The sequence below is a fragment of the Leopardus geoffroyi genome, chromosome A2 (genome assembly GCF_018350155.1).
Source record: "Leopardus geoffroyi isolate Oge1 chromosome A2, O.geoffroyi_Oge1_pat1.0, whole genome shotgun sequence".
NCBI classification, from domain to species: Eukaryota; Metazoa; Chordata; class Mammalia; order Carnivora; family Felidae; genus Leopardus; species Leopardus geoffroyi.
The window spans coordinates 114,235,303-114,259,361 of NC_059331.1; the positions used below are offsets into that span (position 1 = coordinate 114,235,303).

The window sequence follows — 24,059 nt, forward strand, 5'->3', positions numbered from 1 at the left end:
TAAATTTAAAAAAAAAAAACTTCCCTACAGAGTGGGATAAGTTGGGAGGGCATTTGGAACCCTTAAAGTGTACTCAGACAAGGCAAACAGCTTGCAGTTCCTGCTGCCCCAGGTCCCAGAACCTTGCTGTTTTAACCAGTAAAGAGAACAGCGTTGTAGGATAAACAACAGTGGTTTGGGAACTGTATTGCAATCCAGTACCTGATATATATATATTTTTTTCAGATGAATTACCTGAGACTTGAAAAATCACATCATTTGCTGAATTTCCCTGACAATTTAGGGGGAAATCCAGATTAGAAAACAGGTCTCCTAACTTGCAGTCCAGAGTATCTGGAGTATGAAATTGAGTTAGGTGTGTTTGTGTGTGTGTGTGTGTGTGTGTGTGTGTGTGTGTGTGTGTGTGTGTGTGTCTGCTTTTAAAGAGGTGGAGTTTATGGAAAAGGGCTTTGTACTCAGACCAACCTGGATGCAATTCTAGTTGAAACACTAGTGGAGTTAAATTTCTTCAAACTTTAAAAATCTATGATGCTGCTGCTTCACTGGGCTGTTGTGAGCATCAGGAGATAACCTAAGTGGGATGCCCAGTGTGGCATTTAATAGAGGCTCAGTCAAAGCTATTTCTAAGCTATTAACCCACAAACTAGTTGCAACTATTGATAAGAGGTAACTTGTTATATCTTATCCTCTCTTCTGGCTTCGTTCTATTTCTTTGCTGTTAGGCAAGTGTGCTGGATCCTAATGGCTTTGGATCTCCATGTTAAAGACCATGATCCCTACTGAAGAGTGAACAACTATACCCACAACTTCTATACACCTTTTAAAGGATCTTCATTCTCATTTTGAGAACTGTTAAAGCTTTTACTCCAAAACCCTGCTAGTGGATAAACCCCAGAGCTGCTTATTCACTGTAGTAGGAGGTTTGTAATAAGTCCTGGTTACCTTTAAGCCTGTAGACCTATTTTTCCTGGTCCCTAGTATCTGTCAATAGCCAGTTTGCCAAGCTCCCAAGGAAATAATGTGGCTTCCCTTGTTGCTTAGTTACTGTTTCTGGCTTCTCTCCAAGTGTTCCAATGGCCTGATTTCCTTGATTTTCCAAGTGGACTTTGTAGTAAATGTGCCCAGCTTTCATACCTGGGTTTCCTAAAGAGCTAAGCTCTCCTCTACTCTTGCCCGGTCATTTGTTATCTAATTTATGTGTGTGTGTGTATATATATATATATATATATATATATACACACATATATATTTTTTTTTTCACAAGCACTGTGTAGTGCCTATTACTTGCCAGAAACTCTTGTAAGTCTTTACAAAAACTACAAATGTAATCTCTTAGCAGCAATATGACATAGATATTATTAGTAGGTCCATTTGACAAAAACCTAAAGTACAGAGAAGATAAAGAGCTTTTCCAAGGTCACCCAGTTTGTAAATGGCAGTTTCTTAAACATTAAACTTGGTTCTGTATTTTATTCTTTTAGAGGGAGAGCATGTGCACTCAAGTGGGGGAGGGGCAGAAGGAGACTCTTAAGCAGGCTCCACTCAGAGTCTGGAGCCCAGTGCAGCCTTCCATCCCATGACCTTGGGATCATGACCTGAGCCAAACTCAAGAGTCCGATGCTTAACCAGCTGAGCCACCTAGGCACCCCGAGGCTCCATATTTTAAAATAATAGCTTTGATTTTTAATTACAGTGTAATATGTGGTATACTAATGATAATTGTAGGGTATTCTCATTGCATGGGATTTATAACAATGGAAATAGTCCCACAAATCTATCACCCTAAAATTAGCAGTTTTTATATCTAGTTCTCCCAAAATGTGTACATATATATGCATTTTATCATATCGTTTTATTTTTTTTTACCATCTCCTTGAAAAATCATTTTATTGTTGGATATTTAGGTCGTTTCCAGCCTCCTCTTTTAAAAGCAGCATGCATAAAACAACTTGGTATGGGAATCCTTTTTCCTTAACTTGGATAATTGGTTTAATATAAATTTTTGAGGTTGATCAAAGGGTACAGTCTTTTCATGACTCCCGAATAATTTTTAATCTTAATTTTTATTTTTTAAAAAAAATACATATTTTAGAAAGAGCACTACTGGGGGAGAGGGGCAGAGGGAGAAGAGAGTATCTTAAGTAGGCTCCACACTCAGCACAGAGCCTGACGTGGTGCTCGATCCCATGACCTTGGGATTATGACCTGAGCTGAAATAAAGAGTTGGCTGCTTGGGGTGCCTGGCTGACTCAGTTAAGTGTCCGACTTCGGCTCAGATCATGATCTCAGTTTGTGGGTTCAAGCCCCACGTCAGACTCTGTGCTTACAGTGCAGAGCCTGGAGCCTGCTTCGAGTTCTGTGTCTCCCTCTCTCTCTGCCCCTCAATTGCTTGCACTCTCTCTCAAAAATAAATAAAACATCAAAAAAATTTTTTAAAAAGTCCGCTGCTCAACAGACTGAGCCACATGGGTGACCCTACAAATTCTTTTTTTTAAACGTTGTGTCTATTACATTATTATTATCACTGTGTAAAAAGTTTTTCTGTAATTCACCAGCTTTGAACATTACCATTTTTAAAAAATTGGGGGTGATTCTTTGGGTATGTAGTGGTAGCATGTTTCTTAACTTGTCCCTTGCTTGATTTATATATTTTTACACGTTGTGTGTTTTTTATAATTTGATGACATAGCTTTCATATACTTTGTGTTCCATGAATCTGTTGACCTTAAAATGTTTATGAAGCATTTGAACCCTCGCTGTGTTATACATCATAGGTCGTTACCTGGCATCCTGTCATCTGTATTTGGCTAATAAATCAGTGCAGTATTCTTATTTTTTATGATATTTAAAAAAAATTTTTAAATACTGCTTAAGTTGAGAAGGTCTCGTTTAAATTTCAGTGTCCCAGCCTCCACTGAAAAGTCAGAGATCTCGCAACACTGGCTCTGCCATCCCCATTGGTACAGTCCAGTGCCAGAGCTTCAGGTGCTTCTTTGGAAAGGTCACGTGCTGTGTAGGTGACCATCGTCTCCACCATTTGCTGTTGTTCCTGGTCTCATTCATTCATTTTCATTATATGCCTGATCCTTCTAGGCATTCCTGTTTCTGGCCACCTCAGCTGATAGCATACTGGAGTTTTGGTAATGGGTCTTTTTTTTTTTTTTTTTTTTAAATAAATGCTTTGTTCTTTTCTTTGGTAACCTTAGTCTACTCCCTGTTTGTTGTACCTAATTCCCACTCTAGGCCCACCATCTGTCTGTTCCACTGTTTGGCAACCCTGATGTGGATATTGTCATTAAAGATCCCAGGTGAAGAAAAGTCTAAGTCTGAGATGTGATCTTACAGAAGTGATGTCAGGGTTGAGCAAAAGTACGAGTCCATAAAAGCACATAAAAAAGCAACAGCTGGTGGAACTCTTGGGTGACTCAGTCTGTTAAGGGACAGACTCTTGATTGCCACTTAAGTTATGATCTCACTGTTAGGGAGATCTAGCCCCATGTCAGGCTCCATGCTGACAGCACAGAACCTGCTTGAGATTCTCTCTCCCTCTCTCCCTTTCCTTCTTGCCTCTCCCTCCTTCCTTCCCATTCTCTCTTTTAAAATAAATAAATGTAAAAAAAAAAAAAACAGCTGGAAGACAGGTGTCAAACTAACATATCATTGATAAATGGGTTAATTAATAATTGACTAATTGGCTTATTGATAAATTGGTTAGTAGTATGTTACTTTATAAGACCTCTGAAGTGGGACCAGAAATCGGTAGATTTACCAAAAATCGGTAGATTTTTTTGTTGATGTGTGCTGATACTGTTGAGTATGAGAGAGTAGAGTGCTCCTGGTTGGATATGCTATAGAGAGTTGCTGTAGGAAACAGAATAATTCAGAGGCTGAGCTAAAAGAGATTTTGAGGTTCACCTAATTCATCTCTCTCCTTCTGTGGATAAGGAAACCGAGCTACTCTGAGATAATTTAGCTAATACCACAAAAGCAGTTAGTGGCTCCTATCACTGATTACAGCCAGGTTTCCCATCCCTTATTGATGGTTTTTCCCTCAAATATCTCGCTTCCCGCTGAAAGGTATAGACTGGATTTGCTGATCTATGATGCATAGTATGATTAGTACTATTTAGTACTATACCCTTGTCTTTAGAAGGTTAACTGCTGTGATTATCTCATTTGTATGAGGGTCAGTCAGGAAGGGCAAGAAATGAACTTAAGGATGGCCTGCCTGGAAGTTAGGTTAGACCTAAGTAATTAAGTCACTGGGGACTTCTGAACCAGAGAAGGCAATTGATTCATCTCCATAGATTTTTTTTTTTTTTAGCTTCTTAAAAGGATAACAGTGTACATTTATTATGAAGAATATATGTAGATAAAGGTCTGTGGAATCCCTAGCCCATAGCAAAATGTGAACTACTTTATAACATACATTGCTAAGGGCTTACTAGTAGTTCTCTTCTCTGTACAGTGTTAGCAGCATATGTGCAAAGGTTAATTTTCCATGCAGTCTGAGTGGGAAATAAAAGCATAGATTGGGACTCTACAGCTCATAATGAAAGGATTTTATTGTTAGGGGTTTTGGAAATGACATGATTTTCTTACTTACAAATTTATGACAGAGTCTACATTACATGTAAAACAGTGGCTACTGATGGGAGGAGACTAATAGGTTTAGGAAACCTTTAGGAAAAAAATCCTTCTATCTCGTAGGTTGAACTCAATGGCTTTCATTACATGCTCCATCGAGACATGTAACAACTTTCTAAGCAAACTCAAAATTCAAGGCACAAAATTTAACCCTATAATTTATATGAGGTTAACAGACATCAGGAAGAAATAGAACATAAGAGAACCTTTAGAATTTATAGTTTCTTAGCAAATATGGAAAGGAAAGGACAGGAAGTCACCTACATGACTGTGACTTTGGAGACATGACTAGGAGACTTTGGCCAGTGCTACATCAATCTGCTACATAGAGTTGTCTTTTTTTTTTTTTTTTTTTTTTTTTTTTAAGTAGGTTCCATTCCTAACATGGGGCTTGAACTCATGACTCTGAGATCAAGAGTCAGATGTTGGACTGACTGAGCCAGCTAGGTGCCTCTACTTGAGCCTGTCTTTAAAAAACTCTTCTCCTCTTTCCGTTTCCTTTATTTAAAACTAGCTTATATATTTCCACTAGATTTTATGTCCTCTAATGTGCTTAAGTTCCCAGAAGAACTTGCTCACCTAAAAGAATTGCCAGTGATATACTCACTTATAACAGATCTATCTCACCTTCACAAATGGCCCAGTGCTGCCAGGCAAGGTGACTATATATTTAAAGTCCATGATCTCAGAGATTTTTCCTTTCAGCTCGTGTATTTCTTTTTATAAAGGAATAATTACGCAGAATATTTGTGGCAAGAATATCCATGCAAATTCTGACTATACAGTTGTCCTATCTATAAAGCTTAGCAAAAACTTAGTCATTGCTAGGAAGTATAAATTCAGAAATTGGAGAGTCTCAGTCTTCTGTACATTGTCCTAATATATACACATATGTCATTGCAACCCAAGCGTCTGAATTTCTAGAACTTTTTTTCTCACAGCATTGCTGGCCCAATTGTAGACGTTTATCATTTAAAAATGATGGGGAAATTTTTTTTTAATGATTAACTGAAACTGGTGTTTTCACTAAGAAATAAAGCATATTTTAAAAAATAATCTTTTTAAAGCAACTTTATTATATTTTTTTGAGAGTGTGTGCTCATGTGCAGGGGAGAGGGGGTAGAGGGAACATTTTAAGCAGGCTCCATGCACCATGCATGGCTCCATCCCACGACCCTCGGATCATGGCCTGAGCTGAAATCAAGAACCAGACACTCAACCGACTGAGCCACCCAGGTACTCCTAATCATATTTGTTTTCCATTAAATCCTAGGCAATAATTTACCTTTCACCTGAAGACCTTTTGAAAGGAGAAGTCGAAGACTCTTTGGAAAAGGTGCAGGTGGCCATTAACATCTTCAAGACTTTCAAAAAGTCTTTTTTCAACTATAGAAAGGAACTGGCAAGCTATTTTATGGGAAATGAGCCACAACCATGGGATTTCCAGTCTCAACTGGTGTTTTGTAGGTTTGACAACTTTCTGGACCGTCTCATGAAAATAGAGGTATTCATTTCTTGACCTGCAATTTATTCATACTGTAGGTGGGTTAAAAAAAAATCTTGTAGTTTTTTCTATTATTCAGGAGACTGTTTATTCTATATGGATGGGAGAGTAGAAGATCTTCTTTCTCAGTTATTCTTAGGAATTGCTCACAAGGTCAGTGTTAAGATCGTTATATAAGCTTTACATTGGTTTCTTTTTTTTTTTTTAATTCTTTTTTGATTGTTTTAGTATACTGAGTATAAGTGAAACTGCTATGTATCAGTGACCTTTCACTTATAACTTAGCAAGCTCTTGGAAGACAGCTGTAAATCATGAATCTGTAAACTAAATCCTTTTTTTCCTTTCTGTGTTTAATGTTTGACATTGGGATTCTACACCTGGAAAATCCATTTGATAATCTAAAATACCACATTCTCTTTTATTATATATATACATAGACTATAAAAATATTAAAGCCACTTATAAAAAAATAACATGGAAATATGTGCTGTGTATACATGTGTTTCAGATATCTAAAGAACAAACAATGGATACACACATGGACACACACATTTGGATGGAGCCAACTGGCTGTTTTTTTTATTTTTTTATTTTTTTATGTTTATTTTTGAGAGACAGCATTAGTGGGGGAGGGGCAGAGAAAGAGGGGACATAGGATCTGAAGCAGGTTCCAGGCTCTGAGCTGTCACCATAGAACCCAACGTGAGGCTTGAACCCAAGAACCGTGAGATCATGACCTGAACTGAAGTCAGATGCTTAACCGGTTGAGCCACCCAGGCACCCTAAGGCTAGGGTTTTTGTTTTTTTTTTTTTTAAACACGGTGGAACTGTAGCAGTTCCTTAAATTCCTTGTAAAGGTCTTTAGAGTAAGTTTGGACTTTCTTATTAATATAAAATTTGTTGTATTTCATTCAAATTTAGATCTTAATGTTTTGAAAATCCTCATCACTTAATCAGCTTGAATGCTTCTTAAAGTCTGACTGCTAAATGCCTAACTGCAGGCAACTTGTCACCCTTCCTTAACGGTCCTATACCCCCTTTCATTAAGGGAGGTGATTCATTGCCAAGAGTAGGCAGCCAAAAAGAGTTTTAGATATTACCTGGGGATCTGACTTACAATCAGAAGGGCACAAAATTAGGGAATCATACATTTAGCTTTGGTAAAGTAGGTGTTGCAGGCAAATACCTGCAGTTGTTAGAAAATTCTTACAAAATGTGGAAATGAGAGTATGATTTTAAAAATAGGCAGTACTGAGGGGCGCCTAGGTGGCTCAGTTGGTCGAGCATCCGACTTCGGCTCAGGTCATGATCTCACGGTCTTGTGGGTTTGAGCCCCCGTGTCAGGCTCTTTGCTGACAGCTCAGAGCCTGGAGCCTGTTTCGGATTCTGTTTCCCTCTGTCTCTGCCCCTCCCCTGCTCTCTCTCTCTCTCAAAAATAAACAATAAAAGTTTTTTTTAAAAATAGGCAGTAACTTTCTTCAATTAATAATTTATATTTTCTGTCACATAAGTGTCCATTAGCTCGCCAATTTTGAATGTTTGAGAGCGTTTTTTCTTTGCAACTTTCAAACGTTCTTGTCCTGCTCATGATGGTGGGAAGATCTTTATTGTACCATGTTTTTTCAAAGGATATATTTGTCACCATATTGGAATTTGAAAAGCTGGAAAGACTTGAATTTGGTGGTACCAAAGGAGCGATTTTAAATGGACAAATCCACGAGATGACAGAAGAATTCATGGAACTCTGTGAAGTTTTTAAACAGAGCACTTACGACCCATCTGATTACAGTAATATGGTAATGCTGTACCTTTGGATTTTCATTTCATAGAACCCTGTAATTTGAAAGCTAGAAAGGATGAAAGGTCATATTGGTAATAGGTATCGTCTGGTACCATCTCTCTAGGATGAAAGAAGGTAAAAGACTTGCCCGAAGTCTCTTACGTCCTTAATGGTAGGTCAGGGACTGGAACTTGGTTGGGTCTTTGCATGTAGAAGTTAGAACATTTAGAACTGTTTCTAATGTTACAGTGGAGTCACTGTGGATGTGTTTCTTGCTTTTGTGTACTAAAAAGGAACTTTCCACGTTAACTCATTTCTGTATGACTATCTGATGTCTCTGTAACTTGTGTGTTTTATTTTAGCCTTTTCCTGAATCAGTGGGCAATTTTTTGGTCTATTTGAACATTTATTTTCAGTTCATTGACTACATAGATGATTAACATATATATCATCTCTTGTATTTTTTATTGTTATTCTTTAGTACTATTTATAGTTGCAGAATTTCAGTCTCAAGGAAATAAGGGGAAACTTAGCAGACTTCAGCTGCTTCTATTTTCTGCCACTCCTAGCATGTTGGTAGCCAGGGAGTTACTGTGAGCATCCCTGCAGCTCTAGGATAAAAATAACCTAATTTCAGTTGTTGGCCAGCAACAGAGAAGTCTGGGTATCAAAAAAAGCAAACAAAAAAAAAAAACCCAAAACAAAGCAAAACAACAACAAAAAACCCCAACTCTTACCTTTGTTGTTTTATACAGAATGTGAATTTATTCACTAATGTGTTTATATTTGGTCACATAATCGATTCTTTGAAATGTCCAAGCACAGTATGTCAGCCTCGTTAAGGACAAGATCAACAAACCTTTTGAACTGTAGTCAGCTTTTGAGAAGCAGAAGTAATGGTGAGAGGCCATAGCAATTGTGCATTCTGCTGTTTTGTGGAGAAGCAGGAGGAACCCGCAACTGTGGTGACTCATGGCCTGAGACTTTTCAGAGTCTCATAAGATGTCTATCTCTTGGCGGGCATTCAGTAATCTGGATGGAATAGAACTCTCAGCAAGGCCTTGGCCTAGTTCTCCTGAGCATCTTGGCAGAGAAGTGTGAGACCCAGCGTGTACGGGATCCTCAGGCGCACTGCCTAGCGAAGCCTGGATTTCCTCACGATGAGAAAACCCAGCAAGGTTTCAGAGTGCCGGGGTTGGAGGACGAGCCTAGGTTTAGCTGATGTCATTGCCTTGGCGATGCCATAGGTCCTGACTTTACCCTTCTGTCTTCACAAAGTCTTGCATAGTCACAAACATGGAGGAATAGAAAACTCATTTGCTGTTGACACATCTGTTTGCTTTGTGTTTGTGTTTTGTTATTCAGTATTTTGAGGCGCCATTTGTTTCTCAAGTAACATGGGGAAGGCTTACTTCTGCCTTCCATGTCTGAGTTGGAGACCTCAGTCACCTGCCCTCAGAGTCTCCTTCATCATCCTGTCTGGTTATCTTGCCTTAGACTAAGAAGCTCCTTGACTTTGGTCATTCCTTAAAATAGTAATAACTATAAGTTGATTTAATTGCTGTGCTTATGTTGAAGAAGAGCTTTGCTTTTTTTTGAATGTATCCTGGTTCAGGGTTGCCTCAGAATATTGCAGTGATTATCTATTTTTTGCTTAATGAGGTTTTCATTTGGTGCTTTTTGGCTGAATTTAACGTATTGATTTTTATGATGAAATCAGTTGGTAATTTTTACGACACGTTTTCTCAAATTGCTTCCAGCCTAGTAGATTCACACAGATGTGTCCACATGCCCACCCAGGTGCCCTTCTTCTCCCACTGCATACACTTCACCTGTTCCCTGGTCCCCAGTGAATACGCACTAGTGCTAACGTGACAGTCGAGTGTATCGTGACTCTGGTATGGTACTGGTTTAAGCATGTTTCAGTAAACTAAAGAAATAGTTGCTGGTAATTTGCTTTGGGATATGCTAGTGTTTATTTCTTTTAATCGATCTCAAGCCTATAATCAGGCTTTGAGCCGTCCCTGGTGTGGCCGAAGAGGTGTGCCACTGTGGTTGATTTACAGAACATGGGGATTTTCTCAGTTGTATCCATGAAAACGTTCTTGGGTTTCTCAACTATTTTTGAATAGAAAGGGTCACTTTAGGTATTTTCTTTGGCTTCTTCCTATGGAACTTTTGAGATTGATACGATTGTGGGGAAAGACTTGCATTATTTATTTTTTGATTGAAATCTATTTGACATATAACATGGTACAGATTTAAGGTGCACAACATGGGAATTTCATACATTTATATATTGTAATGTGATTGTCATGGTGATGATAATTAGCACCTCTGCCACATTACATAATTATCCTTTCTTTTTAGTGGTTGGATTCATTGTGTTCTAGTCTGTCAGGAAGTTCGATATTAATGAATAGAGACACAACAACATTGTATTAAGATAACAGACTTGCTAAGAGATTTGCCTTATTAATTGTTTGTACTTAACAGCTAGTCAGGCGACTTGAGGCTCGGCAGCTTTGCATGGCAGACATTTTGAGGTGTTACTTGATTAAATAAAATTCCCCAGGTAACTAAGCAAGGGTGATGGCTATTCGTGAGAGTAATCTCTTGGTTCCACTAAGTCTGTTCATCAGAGTCCGTTAATATTTACTGAGCAATTGCGGGGTGCCAGGAATTGTGCCAAATCTTCACACATTCCTGCTTAATAATTCTGAGAGTGACACCCAGGCAGATGAGATCAAGTAAATTATCTGAGATTGCGCTGTCCCCAGGGAGGGGAACAGATTCCAGTTTTGAACTCTGAACCCCATGCCCGGCAATCTCTCTCTGTGGTGCCGCTCCCGACTCTTGAATATTTATCTCCCTCGTTGTCTCTTCATTGAAATAAAGGGAATAAGTTCATCATTGCAGGATCCTCTCTGAAAACCCGTGCTCTGAGGTGGAGTGATCCAGGGTGCTGTGTCTGTTTACTTTTTCTGCCTAGTTCTTACTGGGAAGGTTGCTTCAGGTACCTAGAGTGTCATCATACCAGAATCTGATATACATGTTAAAAGTTGCTATTTAGGAGCTCCTGGGTGGCTCAGTCACTTAAGTGTCTGACTCTTGATTTCGGCTCAGGTCATGATCTCATGGTTTGTGAGATGGAGCCTGTGTTACACTCTGTGCTGACAGCACAGAGCCTGGTTTCAATTCTCTTCCTCCCTCCCTCCCTCCCTCTCTGCCCTTCCCCTGCTCGCTCGCACTCTCTCTCTCCCTCTCAGAATAAATAAACTTAAGAAAAAAACAAAAGTCACTATTTAATCTTTGTCCTCTTCTAGTCTACCGAATGATTAAGTTTTGTATTAATATATAGTGCATTTTTAATTTTAATGATATACATTTTATATTAGCCATCTGTAGGATTTTCATATCTCTTACCTGCTTATTTTTCAAAATAAAACATATTATTTAAAAACATGACTCTTTTATCCTTCTGGAAATGTAGCATGTGCAAAAATGTAGTCCCCGTCTTCTTACCCTGCTTTTTCCTAAGCCTTCCAGTTTTTCTCCCCAAAGCCATTTACCATTATGAGTTTCTTGTATAATGTTCCAAAGGTACCTGGTTCATGCACTAGCCTATACATGTATATATTCTTTTGTATTGTGTTTTTGCACAGATCGCATTCTCTACATATCACTTACACCTTGCTTTTGTCACTTAATATATTTTGGCGGTCTTTATCACTACAAAAGTATTGGCTACTTTTTAAACAATTCGGTATTATTCCATTGAATTGATGTACTTTTCATTTTTAAATGGTAAAGTAACAGATACTATTCTTTAAAAATTCATTTAGGAACTTCTGCTTCTGGGAAGATGGAATAGATATATGTTTCCCTGTTCCTTTTAGTAAGTAGGACTAAAACACTGGTCACTATATATAAAACAAAAGACTCTGAAGGGTGAAAAGAGGTGGATTGGTTAGGGGCTTTTCTTGTTACCTGAAATGACCCAGGCATGGAATTGGATTCACTCGCAACATGGAAACACCAATGGGCACAGACATAAAAAGCCCTAGTAAAAGCCTGATCTCTCTTAAGAAAGGGACAGCATAGTAAGACAAAACTTGCAGGCCATAATCTCTCTGGTTCAGTCAACCAGCACAGAAGAAACTGTGTCTCGCTCCCATCCATGTCAGCAAAGATTGGGGAGCCTAGACTTAAAACCAGTCTCTAACAGGTACCTCAGCCCCCCCCCCCCCGACCCTACTGGGATGGTGTCAGAGATTGGCCAATTAGAGAGATGTGATTTCATCCTGGCCGGCCAGTAGTGAGCTCACTCTTTGTGGAGTCAGTGGTGACCCCAAGGGAATCCTGGACCTCTTTCCTCATCCAGTAGTATTCTTACCCCACTGGGGTAGCTCAGATGAAGCCTGCTGGAGAGTCGGGACTTTGACCGTGGCCGACTGGTAATGAAGTCACCTACGCTGTGGCCTCTGTGGAGACCACAGGTGGAACTTGAGTGCCTAGCCATATAAAAGAGCTCCCCTCACTCAGGTGTTCATGGATGCCAAATGAGAACCTGGACGTTGATCTCTACCTGACAATAATGAGGCTGGGGCAGTATCAGGGAAAGTCAGCAAACACAGGATTTAACATCCAGAGTCTCATAATGCGAAAATGTCCAGAGTTGACTGAAAATATTATACCAACAGCCAAGAAGACCTCATCTGAATGAAAAAGACAACTAATACATGGCAGCATTGAGATGACAGAAATGTTAGAGTTACCTCACAGATTTTAAAGAGCCAGGCTAAAAATGCTTCAAATAATAAGGAACATACTTGAAACAAATAAAAAATGGGAATTTTAGACCTGAACGACAGAATAAAATACAAAGCACAATGATTGGGGTCAATGGCAGAATGGAGGGGTAAAGCATTCACCAACTAGAAGATAGAGCCATAGAGACAACATAGCAATAAAACGAACAGAGCCTTAGGGAACAGATCTAGCATCTGTGTCATTGGATTTGGAGAAAAAGAAGAGAAAGACCATGAGGCTTAAGGTGTTAAAGAATTAATGGCTGAAAACTTCCTTAATTTGGCAAGAGATATAAACCTACAGATTCAAGAGGAAATAACTCAAAGCAGAAAGATAAATCCAAGGGTAAACTCAGAGAATTCTATGCCACGACACGTAATTAAACTTTTGAAAACTGAAGATAAAAATTCACCAAAGCAGCATGAAACAACTTGGTATGGGGAAAAATGATGTGAATGAAAGAGGATTTTTTTTAAATTTTTTTTTTTAACATTTATTTATTTTTGAGACAGAGACAGAGCATGAACAGGGGAGGGTCAGAGAGAGGGAGACACAGAATCTGAAACAGGCTCCAGGCTCCGAGCAGTCAGCACAGAGCCCGACGCGGGGCTCGAACCCACGGACCGCAAGATCTTGACCTGAGCCGAAGTCGGCCGCCCAACCGACTGAGCCACCCAGGTGCCCCTGAAAGAGGATTTCTAATCAGAAATCATAGAGGCCAGAAGGAAATGGTCAAACATTTTCAAGCACTGGAAGAAAAAAACTGTTAATTCAGAATTCCCTACCCAATGAAAAATAACCTTCAGGAATGAAGGGGAGATCAAAATCTCAGATGAACAACAACTAACAGAATTTGGTACCAGTAGACTGACTCTAAAAGAATAGCTAAAGGAAGTTCTTGTTACAGAGAGGAAATGTTGAAAGAGGGAAACTTGGGACCCCAGGAAGAATATGGCAAGGAAAAATATGTGTAAATACAATGGGCTTTCCTCCTCTCCTTGAGTTTTCTATATTATTTTTGACAGTGAAAGCAAAAATTACACTGTGTTTTTAACTATATGTACTGAAAATATTTAAGACCATCATGTTTTAAACGGATGAGTATAAAGGGATCAAAATGGAGGTAAGGTTTTTTTCTTTTTTTGCCTATTTAAAAATTGTGGTAGGGGCGCCAGGTGGCTCACTTGGTTAAGTGTCTGACTGAGGCTCCGGCCATGATCTTGTGGCTCGTGTGTTCGAGCCCGCGTCAGTCTCTGTGTTGAAAGTTCAGAGCCTGGAGCCTGCTTTGGATTCTCTCTCTCTCTCTCTCTCTCTCTGCCCCTCCCCTGCTCATTCTCTTTCTCAAAAATAAGCATTAAAAAAAAATAAAAATTGTGGTAAAATGTGTTCTACATTACAATTTTTGTGTCCATTACAAAAAAAATGTTTTAGAGAGAGAGCACTGGTTCAGGGAGGGCAGAGAGAGAGGCAGATAGAGAATCCAAAGCAGGCCATCTGCTGACAGTATCGAGCCCTACACGGGGCTTGAACCCTCAAACCAGGGGATGATGAACTGAGCTGAAGTCAGACTATGAACCAACTGAGCCATCCAGGTGTCCCTTTTGTGTCCATTCTTAACTGTACAATTAAATGGCATTGAGTATATTGACAGTGTTGTACAATCATCACTGCTATCCACTTGCAGGACTTTTTTTTTTAAGTTTGTTTTGAGAGAGAGTGTGCACAAGAGTGGGAGAGGGGCAGCGAAAGAGAATCCCAAGCGGGCTCCACCCTTCACACAGAGCTCCACATGGGGCTCTCTCTCAGGAACCGTGATATGAGGACCTGAGCTGAGATCAAGAGGATGCTTAACTGACTGAGCCACCCAGACACCCTGCAGAACTTTTTTAAATCTCACACAAAAACTCTGCACCTATTAAATGATAACTCTCTTCTGCCCCTTCCTCTCAGTTTCTGGTAACCTCTCATCTGCTTTTTCTCTGTATGAATTTATTTTAGGTATCTCAATAAATTTAGGTATCTCAATAAATGTTGGTGGAATGATAAAATGTCTTATGTGTCACAATTTGATATTTTAAGGCTAAATAATATATGTAAATGCTGAAATTTATTCACTTGTTGATAGATACTTGGGTTGTTTCTAACTTGTGGCTCTTGTGAATAATGGTGCTGTGAACAATGGTATACAAGTATTTGAGTCCTTTCAATTCTTTGGGGTATATAACTAGGATTTGAAATGCTTTATCATGTGGTTATTTATTTATTGTTATTTAAAAAAATATTAATGTTTGCTTTTGAGAGAGAGAGAGACACAGTGCAAGCAGGGGAGGGGCAGAGAGAGAGGGAGACATGGAACCCGAAGCAGGCTCCAGGCTCTGAGCTGTCAGCACAGAGCCCCACATGGGGCTTGAAGTCACAAACTGCGAGATCATGGCCTGAGCCGAAGTCGGATACTGAACTGACTGAGCCACCTAGGCACCCCTATTTATTGATTTTTTTAACGTTTATTCATTTTTGAGAGACAGTGTGAGCAGGAGAGGGGCAGAGAGAGAGAGGAAGACACAGAATCGGAAGCAGGCTCCAGGCTCTGAGCTGTCAGCACAGAGCCCGACATGGGGCTTGAACCCATGAGCTGTGAGATCATGACCTCAGCCGAAGTTGGACGCTTAACCAACTGAGGCACCCAGGTGCCCCTGTTTTTTTATATTTAATTTTCTCAGGAATTTCTGAGCTGTTCTGCATAGTGGTTGAACAGTTTTGCCCTTCCACCAGTGATGCAGAAGAATTCCGGTGCCACCATGTCCTCACAAACACTTGTTCTCTTCCTTCCTTCCTTCCTTCCTTCCTTCCTTCCTTCCTTCCTTCCTTCCTTTCCATAGCCATCCTAATGGCTGTGAAGTGACATCTCATTGTGGTTTAATTTGCATTTCTCTAATAACTAGTGTGTGGGTCATGATTTTTATGTGCCTATTGGCCATTTTTATATCTGTGAAGAAATACCTTTTCCAGTCTAGTGCCCATTTTTTCAGTTGTTCGCTTGGAGGTTATTTTCTACATTTTTGACATTAATCTCTTATCAGATATAAGACTTGCAAGTAGTTTCTCCCATTCTGTCCTTACACTTTTTTGATAATGTTTTTTGATGCAAAAAAGTTTTTGAATTTTGATGAAGTCAGATTTATCCATTTTTTTCTTTTGTTGTTTGTGCCTTTGATGTCCTATCCAAGAGGTGATTGCTAAATGAACATCATGAAGATTTTCTCCAGTATTTTCTTCTAGGAGTTTTATACTTGAACTCTTATATTTAGGTCTTTGATCCACTTTGAGTTAATTTTTGTATATTTGTCAGGGTCTGCCTTTATTGTTCATCACTATTGGTATGGAACTGCAACTGACTTGTGCATATTGATTTTGTGTCCTGTGACTTTGAATATATTACTGCTAATAGCTTTTTTTTTTTTTGGAGGAGGGGCATAAAATCTTTAGGGTTTTCTACATAAAAAATCCTTGTATGTGTTATGAGATAATTTTACTTCTTTCCAATTTGAATACTTTAAATTTGTTTTCTTACATAATTGTTCTGGCTAGTATTTCTAATGCTATGTTGAATAGGAGTGAAATTGGTCATCCTGTCCTGTTTTTGATCTTAGGGGATAAGATTTTAGTCTTTGAGCATTGAATATGCTGTTATCTTGGCAGTTTTGATAGATGACCTTTATCAAGTTGAGCAAGTTTCCTTCCATTCTTTATTTAGTGTTTTTATCCTAAAAGGGAATTGAATTTTGTCATGTTTTTTATGCATCAGTTGAGATGATTGTGTAGGTTTTTTTTTTCCTTTGATTTTATTGCTTTGGTGAACTACAGTGATTGTCTCTTGCCATCCTTGCATTCCAAGAAGAAATTTAGTTGGTTATAGTGTATAATCCTTTTAATAAGCTGGTGGATTCTGTTTTCTACTTTCTGTTGAGAGTGTTTGCATCATGACTGAGGAGGGGTACCAGTCTACACTTTGCCCTTCTTGTAGTATTTTTATGTGGCTGTGGTGTCAGGGTAGTGTTTGCCTCATAGAATGGGTTAGGAGTATTCCCTCCTCTACAGTCTTTTGGAAGAGTTTAAGAAGGATTGGGGTTAATTCTTCTTTAAATGTTGGCTAGTGTTCACCAGTAAAGCTGTCTAGTTTTAGGATTTTCTTTGTTGTATAGTTTGCAGTGTACTGGTCTTTGATGTCTTTGGTTAAATTTATTCCTAGATATTTTATTCTTACCCACTTGTAAGTGGAATTGTTTTCTTAATTTTTCCTATTGATGGTTTGTTTAGTGTATAGAAGTGCAACAGGATTCTGTGTATTAATTTGTATCCTGAAGCTTCACTGATTACATTCATTGTAATAGGTTTTGTTTTAGTGGCATCTTTAGGGTTTTTTATATATGGTACCATGTCATCTGTGAAGAGCGATAGTTTTACTTCTTTCTGATTTGGATGCCTTTGATTTATTTTTCCCATCTAATTGCTTTCGCAAGAACTTCCAGTACTATGTTGTGTAAAAGTGGCAAGAGTGAACATAATTGTCTGATTCCTGATCTTAGAAGAAAAGCTTTCATCTTTTTACCTTTGAGAATGATGTTAGCTGCAGGTTTGTCATAGATGACCTTTATTATCATGAGGTGTGTTCCCTCTAACTCTACTTTGTTGAGTTTTCATCATGAATGGATGTTGAGTTATGCTAGATGCTTTTTCTGCATCTGTTGAGATGATAATGTGATTTTTATCTTTCATTTTGTTAATGTATTTTTGGTCATGATGAATGATCTTTCTATATATTGTTGAAATTGATTTGCTACTATTTTGTCAAGAATGTTTGCATCTATGTTCATCAAGGATATTGATTGGTAATTTTCTTTCTTTGTAGTGCCTTTGTCTGGTTTTGGTATCAGTATGCTGACATCATAGGATAAATTGGAAAGTACTTCTTCCTCTCAGATTTTTTTTTGGAATAGTTAGAAAAGGATAGGTATTAACTCTCTTTTAAGTGTTTGGTAGAATTCACCTGTGAAGTCATCTGGTCCTGGACTTGTGTTTGAGAGTTTTTTGGTTACTGATGCATTTTTCTCACTGGTAATTGTTCTGTTCATATTTTATATTTCTTCCTGATTGAGTGTCAGAAGATTGCATGTTCCTAGAAATTTTTCCATTTCTTCCAGGTTGTCTGCTTTGCGGGGTATTATTTTTCATAGTAGTCTCTTCTAATCCTTTCTATTTCTGTGGAGTTCGTTGTGTTGTTGTTGTTTGTGTTACTGTTTTCCTCTTTAAAAAAATTTTTTTTCTAATTTTTTTAATGTTTATTTTTGAGAGAGAGAAAGAGAGAGAGAGCGTGCAAGCATGAACAGGGGAAAGGCAGAGGGAGAGGGAGACACAGAACCTGAAACAGGCTCCAGGCTCTGAGCTGTCAGCACAGAGCCCCAGGCAGGGCTTGAACACACGACCAGTGAGATCATGACCTGAATCAAAGTCGGACTCTTAACTGACTGAACCACCCAGGTGCCCCTGTTTTCCTCTTTTATTTCTGATTTTGAGTTCTCTTTTTCCCTTGTTGAGACTGGCTAAAGGTTTCTCATTTCATTGTTTTAAAGAACCAGCTCTTAGATTCATTGATTTGATCTCTCTCTCTCTCTCTCTTTTTTTTTTTTAGTCTTTATTTCCTCTCTGATCTTTATTATTTCCTTCTAACTTTAGGCTTTGTTGGGTTTTTTTAGTTCCTTTAGGTATAAGGTTAGATTTTTTGAGATTTTTCTTATTTCTTGAGGAAAGCCTGTATCACACTCTATTTCCCTCTTAGGACTGCTTTAACTTAGTCTCAAGGATCTTGAACCATTGTGTGTCCACATTTTTTTGTTATTGTTTTTGTCTCCAGATATTTTTTGATGTCCTCCTTGATTTCTTTATTGACCAACTGGTAGTTTAGTACCATGTTTTGTCTCCGTGTGTTTGTATTTTACAGTTTTTCTTGTAATTTTTAGTTTCATTCTGTTGTGGTCAGTAAGATGCTTGATAGGATTTCATCCTTCTTATATTTATCAAGACTTGTTGTGTGTCCTAAAATGACCCATCCTGGAGAATGTTGTGTGTGTACTTGAAAAGAATGTGTATTCAGCTGTATTTGGATGGAGTGTTCTGTATATATCTTTTAGGCCCATCTGGCCTACTGTGTTGTTAAAAGCCACTCTTTCTTTACTGATTTTGTCTGCATGACCTATCCACTGATGTAAGCAGAATGTTAAAGTCTCCTACTATTAATGTGTTAATGTCAATTTCTCCCTTTATGTCAATATTTGCTTTACATGTCAATATATGTATTTTTAATTTTTTTGATATACACACATTTTTGAGAGAGCATGAGCATGAGCAGGGGTGGGACAGACAGAGAGGGAGACAAAGAATCCAAAGCAGGCTCCAGGCTGTGAGCTGTCAGCACAGAGCCTGACCTGCAGGGCTCAAACCCGTGAACTGCAAGATCATGACCTGAGCTGAAGTCTAACATTTAATGAACTGAGGCAACCAGGCACCCCTTATTAAACATATATTTAGGTGCATAGATATTTAAAATTGTTATAGCCTCAGGTTGGATTGATCCCTTTATCATTTGTAATGCTCTTTGTCTCTTTTTGCAGTCAATTTTTTTTTTTAAGTTTCTTTTGAGAGAGAGAGAGAGAGAGAGAGAGAGAGAGAGAGAGTGCATGTGAGCAGGGGGAGAGGCAGAGAGAGGAGAGAGAGAATCCCAGGCAGGCTCCATGCTGTTGGCATGAGCCTGACTTCGGGCTCGAGCTCACAAACTGTGAGATCATGACTTGAACCAGAAGCAAGAGTCAGATGCTTAACTGGCTGAGCCACCTCCTTGCTCCTGCAGTCACTGTTCTAAAGCCTCTTTTGTCTACCATAAGTATTGCTACCCTCAGCTTTTTTTTTTTTCCACTTCCATTTGAAGGGAATACTTTTTCCATCCCTTCACTTGTAGTTTGTATGTATCTTTAGGTTTGAAGTGTGTCTTTTTTTTTTTTTAACGTTTATTTTTGATAGAGATAGAGCACAAGTGGGAGAGGGGCAGAGATAGAAGGAGACACAGAATCTGAAACAGGCTCCAGGCTCTGAGCTGTCAGTACAGAGCCCGACGCGGGGCTGGAACTCACAAACCACGAGATCATCACCTGAGCTGAAGTTGGGTGCTTAACCAACTGAGCCACCCAGGTGCCCTTGAAGTGTGTCTCTTGTAAGCAGCATATAGTTGAGTCATATTTTGTTTTCCATTCATTCACTGTATGTTATTTGATGGGAGCATTTAGACCTTTTACATTTAGAGTAATTGTTGATAGGTATGTATTTAGTGGCATTTTAATTGGGTTTTTTTTTTTTTTTTGGTTGTTTTTGTATTTCTTTTGTATTGTCTTGCTCTTCTCCCTCATGATGATGACTGTCTTTAATGTTTTGCTTGGATTCCTTTCTGTAAATTTTTTGTATATCATTGATTTTTGGTTTGTGTTTACCATGAGATTCATATTTAATACCCTATGTATGTAGCACATGTGATAGTTAAGCTTGAACACATTCTGAAAACATTGCATTTTTATTTCCTACTGCATGTTTCATGTATATGATGTCAAATTTTTCATCTTATTTTGTGTATCCCTTAACCAATTATTGTAGATAGAATTACCTTGTTTTTTTGTTTTATGCTCCAAATTTTTATTTAAATTATAGCTAGTTAACATATAATGTAATACAGTTTCAGGAGTAAAATTTAGTGATTGGTCACTTACATATAACACTCACCATAACAAGTGCTGTCCTTAGTACTCATCACCCATCTAGCCCATCCCCCACAGACCTCCCTCCATCAACACTCAGCTTATTCTCTATTGTTAAGGGTGTCTATGGTTTCCTTCTCTCTCTCTGTCTCTCTCTCTGTCTCTCTCTCTCTCTTTCCTCTCTTTCTTTCCCTTCCCATGCGTTCATCTGTTTTGTTTCCTAAATTCCACATATGAGTAAAATCACGGTATTTGTGTTTCTCTGAGTGACTTTGCTTAGTGTAATACAATCCAGCTCTATCCAGGAATTGACTTTTGTTTTAATCTTCATTACTAGCCTTGTAAGTGATTGATGTAGTACACTCCTGTTGCTTTTAGTGGTGAAAATTTTTCTTTTCATAGTTTTCTTCTATCTATGGCCTTGCCTTTTCTGATTAAAGAAGTTCTGTTAGCATTTTTTATGAGGCTGGTTTAGTGGTGATGAACTTCTTCTATTTGGGAAACTTGATCTCTCCTTCAATGCTGAATAACTTGGCATGCTAGGTTGAATATTCTTTGTTGTAGGTTTTTTCCTTTTAGCACTTTGAATATATCATGCCATTTCCTTCTGTCCTACAAAGTTTCTGTTGAAAAATTAGCTGATAGTGTTTTAGGATTTCCTTTGTACAGAAGTAATTGTTTTTCCTGTTTTAAGATTACTTTTTCTTTAATTTTTAACATTTTAATTTTTGTGTCTTGATGTAGACCTCCTTGGATTCATCTTGCTTGGGACTCTCTCTTTTTTTCCTGGATGTCCATTTCCTTCCCCAGTTTAAGGGAATTTTCAGCTATTACTTCTTCAGATAAGTGTTCTGCCTCTTTCTTTCTTTCTTTCTTTCTTTCTTTCTTTTCTTTCTTTTCTTTCTTTTCTTTCTTCTGAGACACCTATAAGGTGAATGTTGTTATGCTTGATGTTGTCTTAGAAGTACCTTACTATATGCTCATTTTTCTTTTTGCTCTTCAGCTTGAGTCCATTTCAGTACACTGTCTCCTAGATGACTGATTAATTCTTCTGCATCCTCTAATCTGCTGATTCCTTCATTGTATTTTTCCTTTATTGTATTCTTTAGTTCTGATAGGTTGTATTTTCTTTCTTTGTTGTAGTTCTCACTGATTTCATCCACTCTTCTCAAGTTTAGTGAGCATCATTACTTTGAACTCTTTATCAGATAGATTGCTTATCTCCATTTCACTTAGTTGTTTTTTGAGATTTTATCTTGTTCTTTTGTTTGGAACATATGCCTCTGTCACCTCATTTTTTCTCATTCTGTTTATTTCTATATATTATGTAGGTCAGCTGTGTTTCCTGGTCTTGAAGTTTGTGTTATTTAAAAGGCATTCTGTGAGCCCAGTAGTACAGTGCCCCCTAGTGCCCAGCACCAGGTGGTCCGGTGGTGTTCCCTGTGTGGGCGGTATACACCCTCCTGTTGTGCCTGGGCTGCATCTGCTGTAGTTGTGCTGGTGAGTGCTGCTGCCCCCCAGCCCATCTGTCTGCAGCGTCTGGCTGTGACTACTGGGAGTGTACTGGTGGGAAGGGCTGGCCCCTGGTATGCCCAGCTGAGAGGCCCGGCTATAGCTGCTACAGGCTGGCTGGTGGGTAGGATTAGCTCCTGGCATAGCTGGCTGAGAGATCAGGGTAAGCTTGTGTGGGCATGCCCCTCCACCCCCAGGAGCCTCTTTGGAAGGGGCGTGCGGTGCCAGTCCCGGCCAGGACTGCCAGGTGTGTCGGGGACGGGAGCCACTTGGCAGGGTGGGTCTGCAGGGGAATTCTGGGGTCAACAGTGAGTGCTAGCAGTACAGATGGAGAGTGTCAGAACCAGCTCTGGCAAGCATCCAGCCAGCTAGATTGAAGGAGGGCAAGAAAAATGGCACCCACCAGCACTTTCTTTCTCTGAGAAAGCTCTTGTAGATCCCTTCCCCTTCAGCACACGTCTTAAAATTAAGTCAGTAGATTTCCTTCACTTATAAGCCAGGTGGCTTGACCAACTGCTGCTCTGTGCTAGGCCTTGGGCATAATGGTACAGTGTGCTGGTCCTTTAAGAACAGTCTCAGTTTCCTGTAATCCTCTGCCTCTCCTGGAGTGCAGCCCTTCTCAAAGCCAAGTGTTGTAGGAGCAGGTCTTTAGGTACAGATCCCCATGGCCTGGGGTGCTTAATGTGTGGCTTGATAACATTCCTCAGGGAGGACCTTCACACCTGTGACATCCCTCCCACTTGGGGGTCCCTCCCCTGGGGGTTTGGTGCTCAACTGCATCTCTGTCCCCCTTCCCTTCTCAAAGTGTCTTCTTCTTTGTCTTTAGCTGTGGATGATCTGTTCTGCTAATCTTTAGATCATTTTCCGAAGGACTTACATTAAATGTGTGTCATGGGAGGAAGTGAGCTCAGGTTACTCTTACTCTGCCATTGTCTTAGAACTCATCTCAAGATAGCCTTGATTTCCTTTGTGATTTCTTCCTTGACTCATTGGTTGTGGGAGGTAAGATTTAAAAAAAATTTTTTTTTTAATATTTATTTTGGAGAAAGAGCAGGAGTGGGTGAGAGGCAGAAAGCAAGGGAGACATGCAGGATGTGAAGCGGGCTTCATGCTCTGAGCTGTCAGCACAGAGCCTGACACAGATCTTGAACTCACAAACTGTGAGATCATGACCTGAATCGAGGTCAGACACTTCACCTACTGAGATACCCAGGCGCCCCTGGAGGGTAAGATTTCATACTTTAACTGGTGAAAGACGATGACATTAGAGAGTGATAACTGATGGACACATAATGTAATAATTTATAAATGTATCTAGATATAAAATCTAGAACAATACAGAGAGTTACATTTGAAACACTATATTTACATCAAATGTAATTCTAAAAAAAATTCAAACACTTAGAGCTGAAGACAGTAAGAAATGGAGGAAAACAACTGAAAAGAAACAAAAAAAATTGACAGTTAAGCCTTAATGTAGCAATAATTACCTTAAATGTAAATGATCTAAATACACCAATACAAAGAGCTTGCCAGAGTGTACTAAAAAATATGACCCTACTGTATGCTTTATTTCAGAAATTTGCTTTAAATATAATCAAATTTGTAGATTAAAATTATATTGTAGATTTGTACACCCTTGATAAAAGGGTCAGTCCACCAAGAAGACATAGCAATCCTAAATGTGTATGCGCCAAAGAAGACAGTAGCAAAATATATGGTTGAAAACTGATAGAACCGAAAAGAAAAAGAGACAAATTCACATTCCAAGTTGGAGACCTCATTGGCCCCTTCTGAGAAATTGAAAGAACAAGTGAATCAGAAATGAGCAAGGATGTGGAAGAACTCACTAACATCAACCAGGAGGATCTAATCTATGTTTATAAGACACTCCACGCAACAAAAGCAGAATTCACATTCTTTTTAAGTGCTCAGGAAACATATACCAGGATATGCCATATCTAGGCCATAAGACAACCTTAACAAATGTACGAGATTGAAATTG

General features: G+C 38.9%; 1 protein-coding gene across 1 annotated transcript in view; it reads left to right on the top strand.

Annotated features, from left to right (window-relative positions):
• Positions 1–24,059, top strand: part of DNAH11 (dynein axonemal heavy chain 11) — a 351,912-nt gene that overhangs the window by 25,833 nt on the left and 302,020 nt on the right. Inside the window, 2 exon segments of the mRNA XM_045495056.1 lie at positions 5,921–6,151; positions 7,780–7,947. Of these exon segments, the coding sequence (XP_045351012.1) occupies positions 5,921–6,151; positions 7,780–7,947 (399 nt within the window).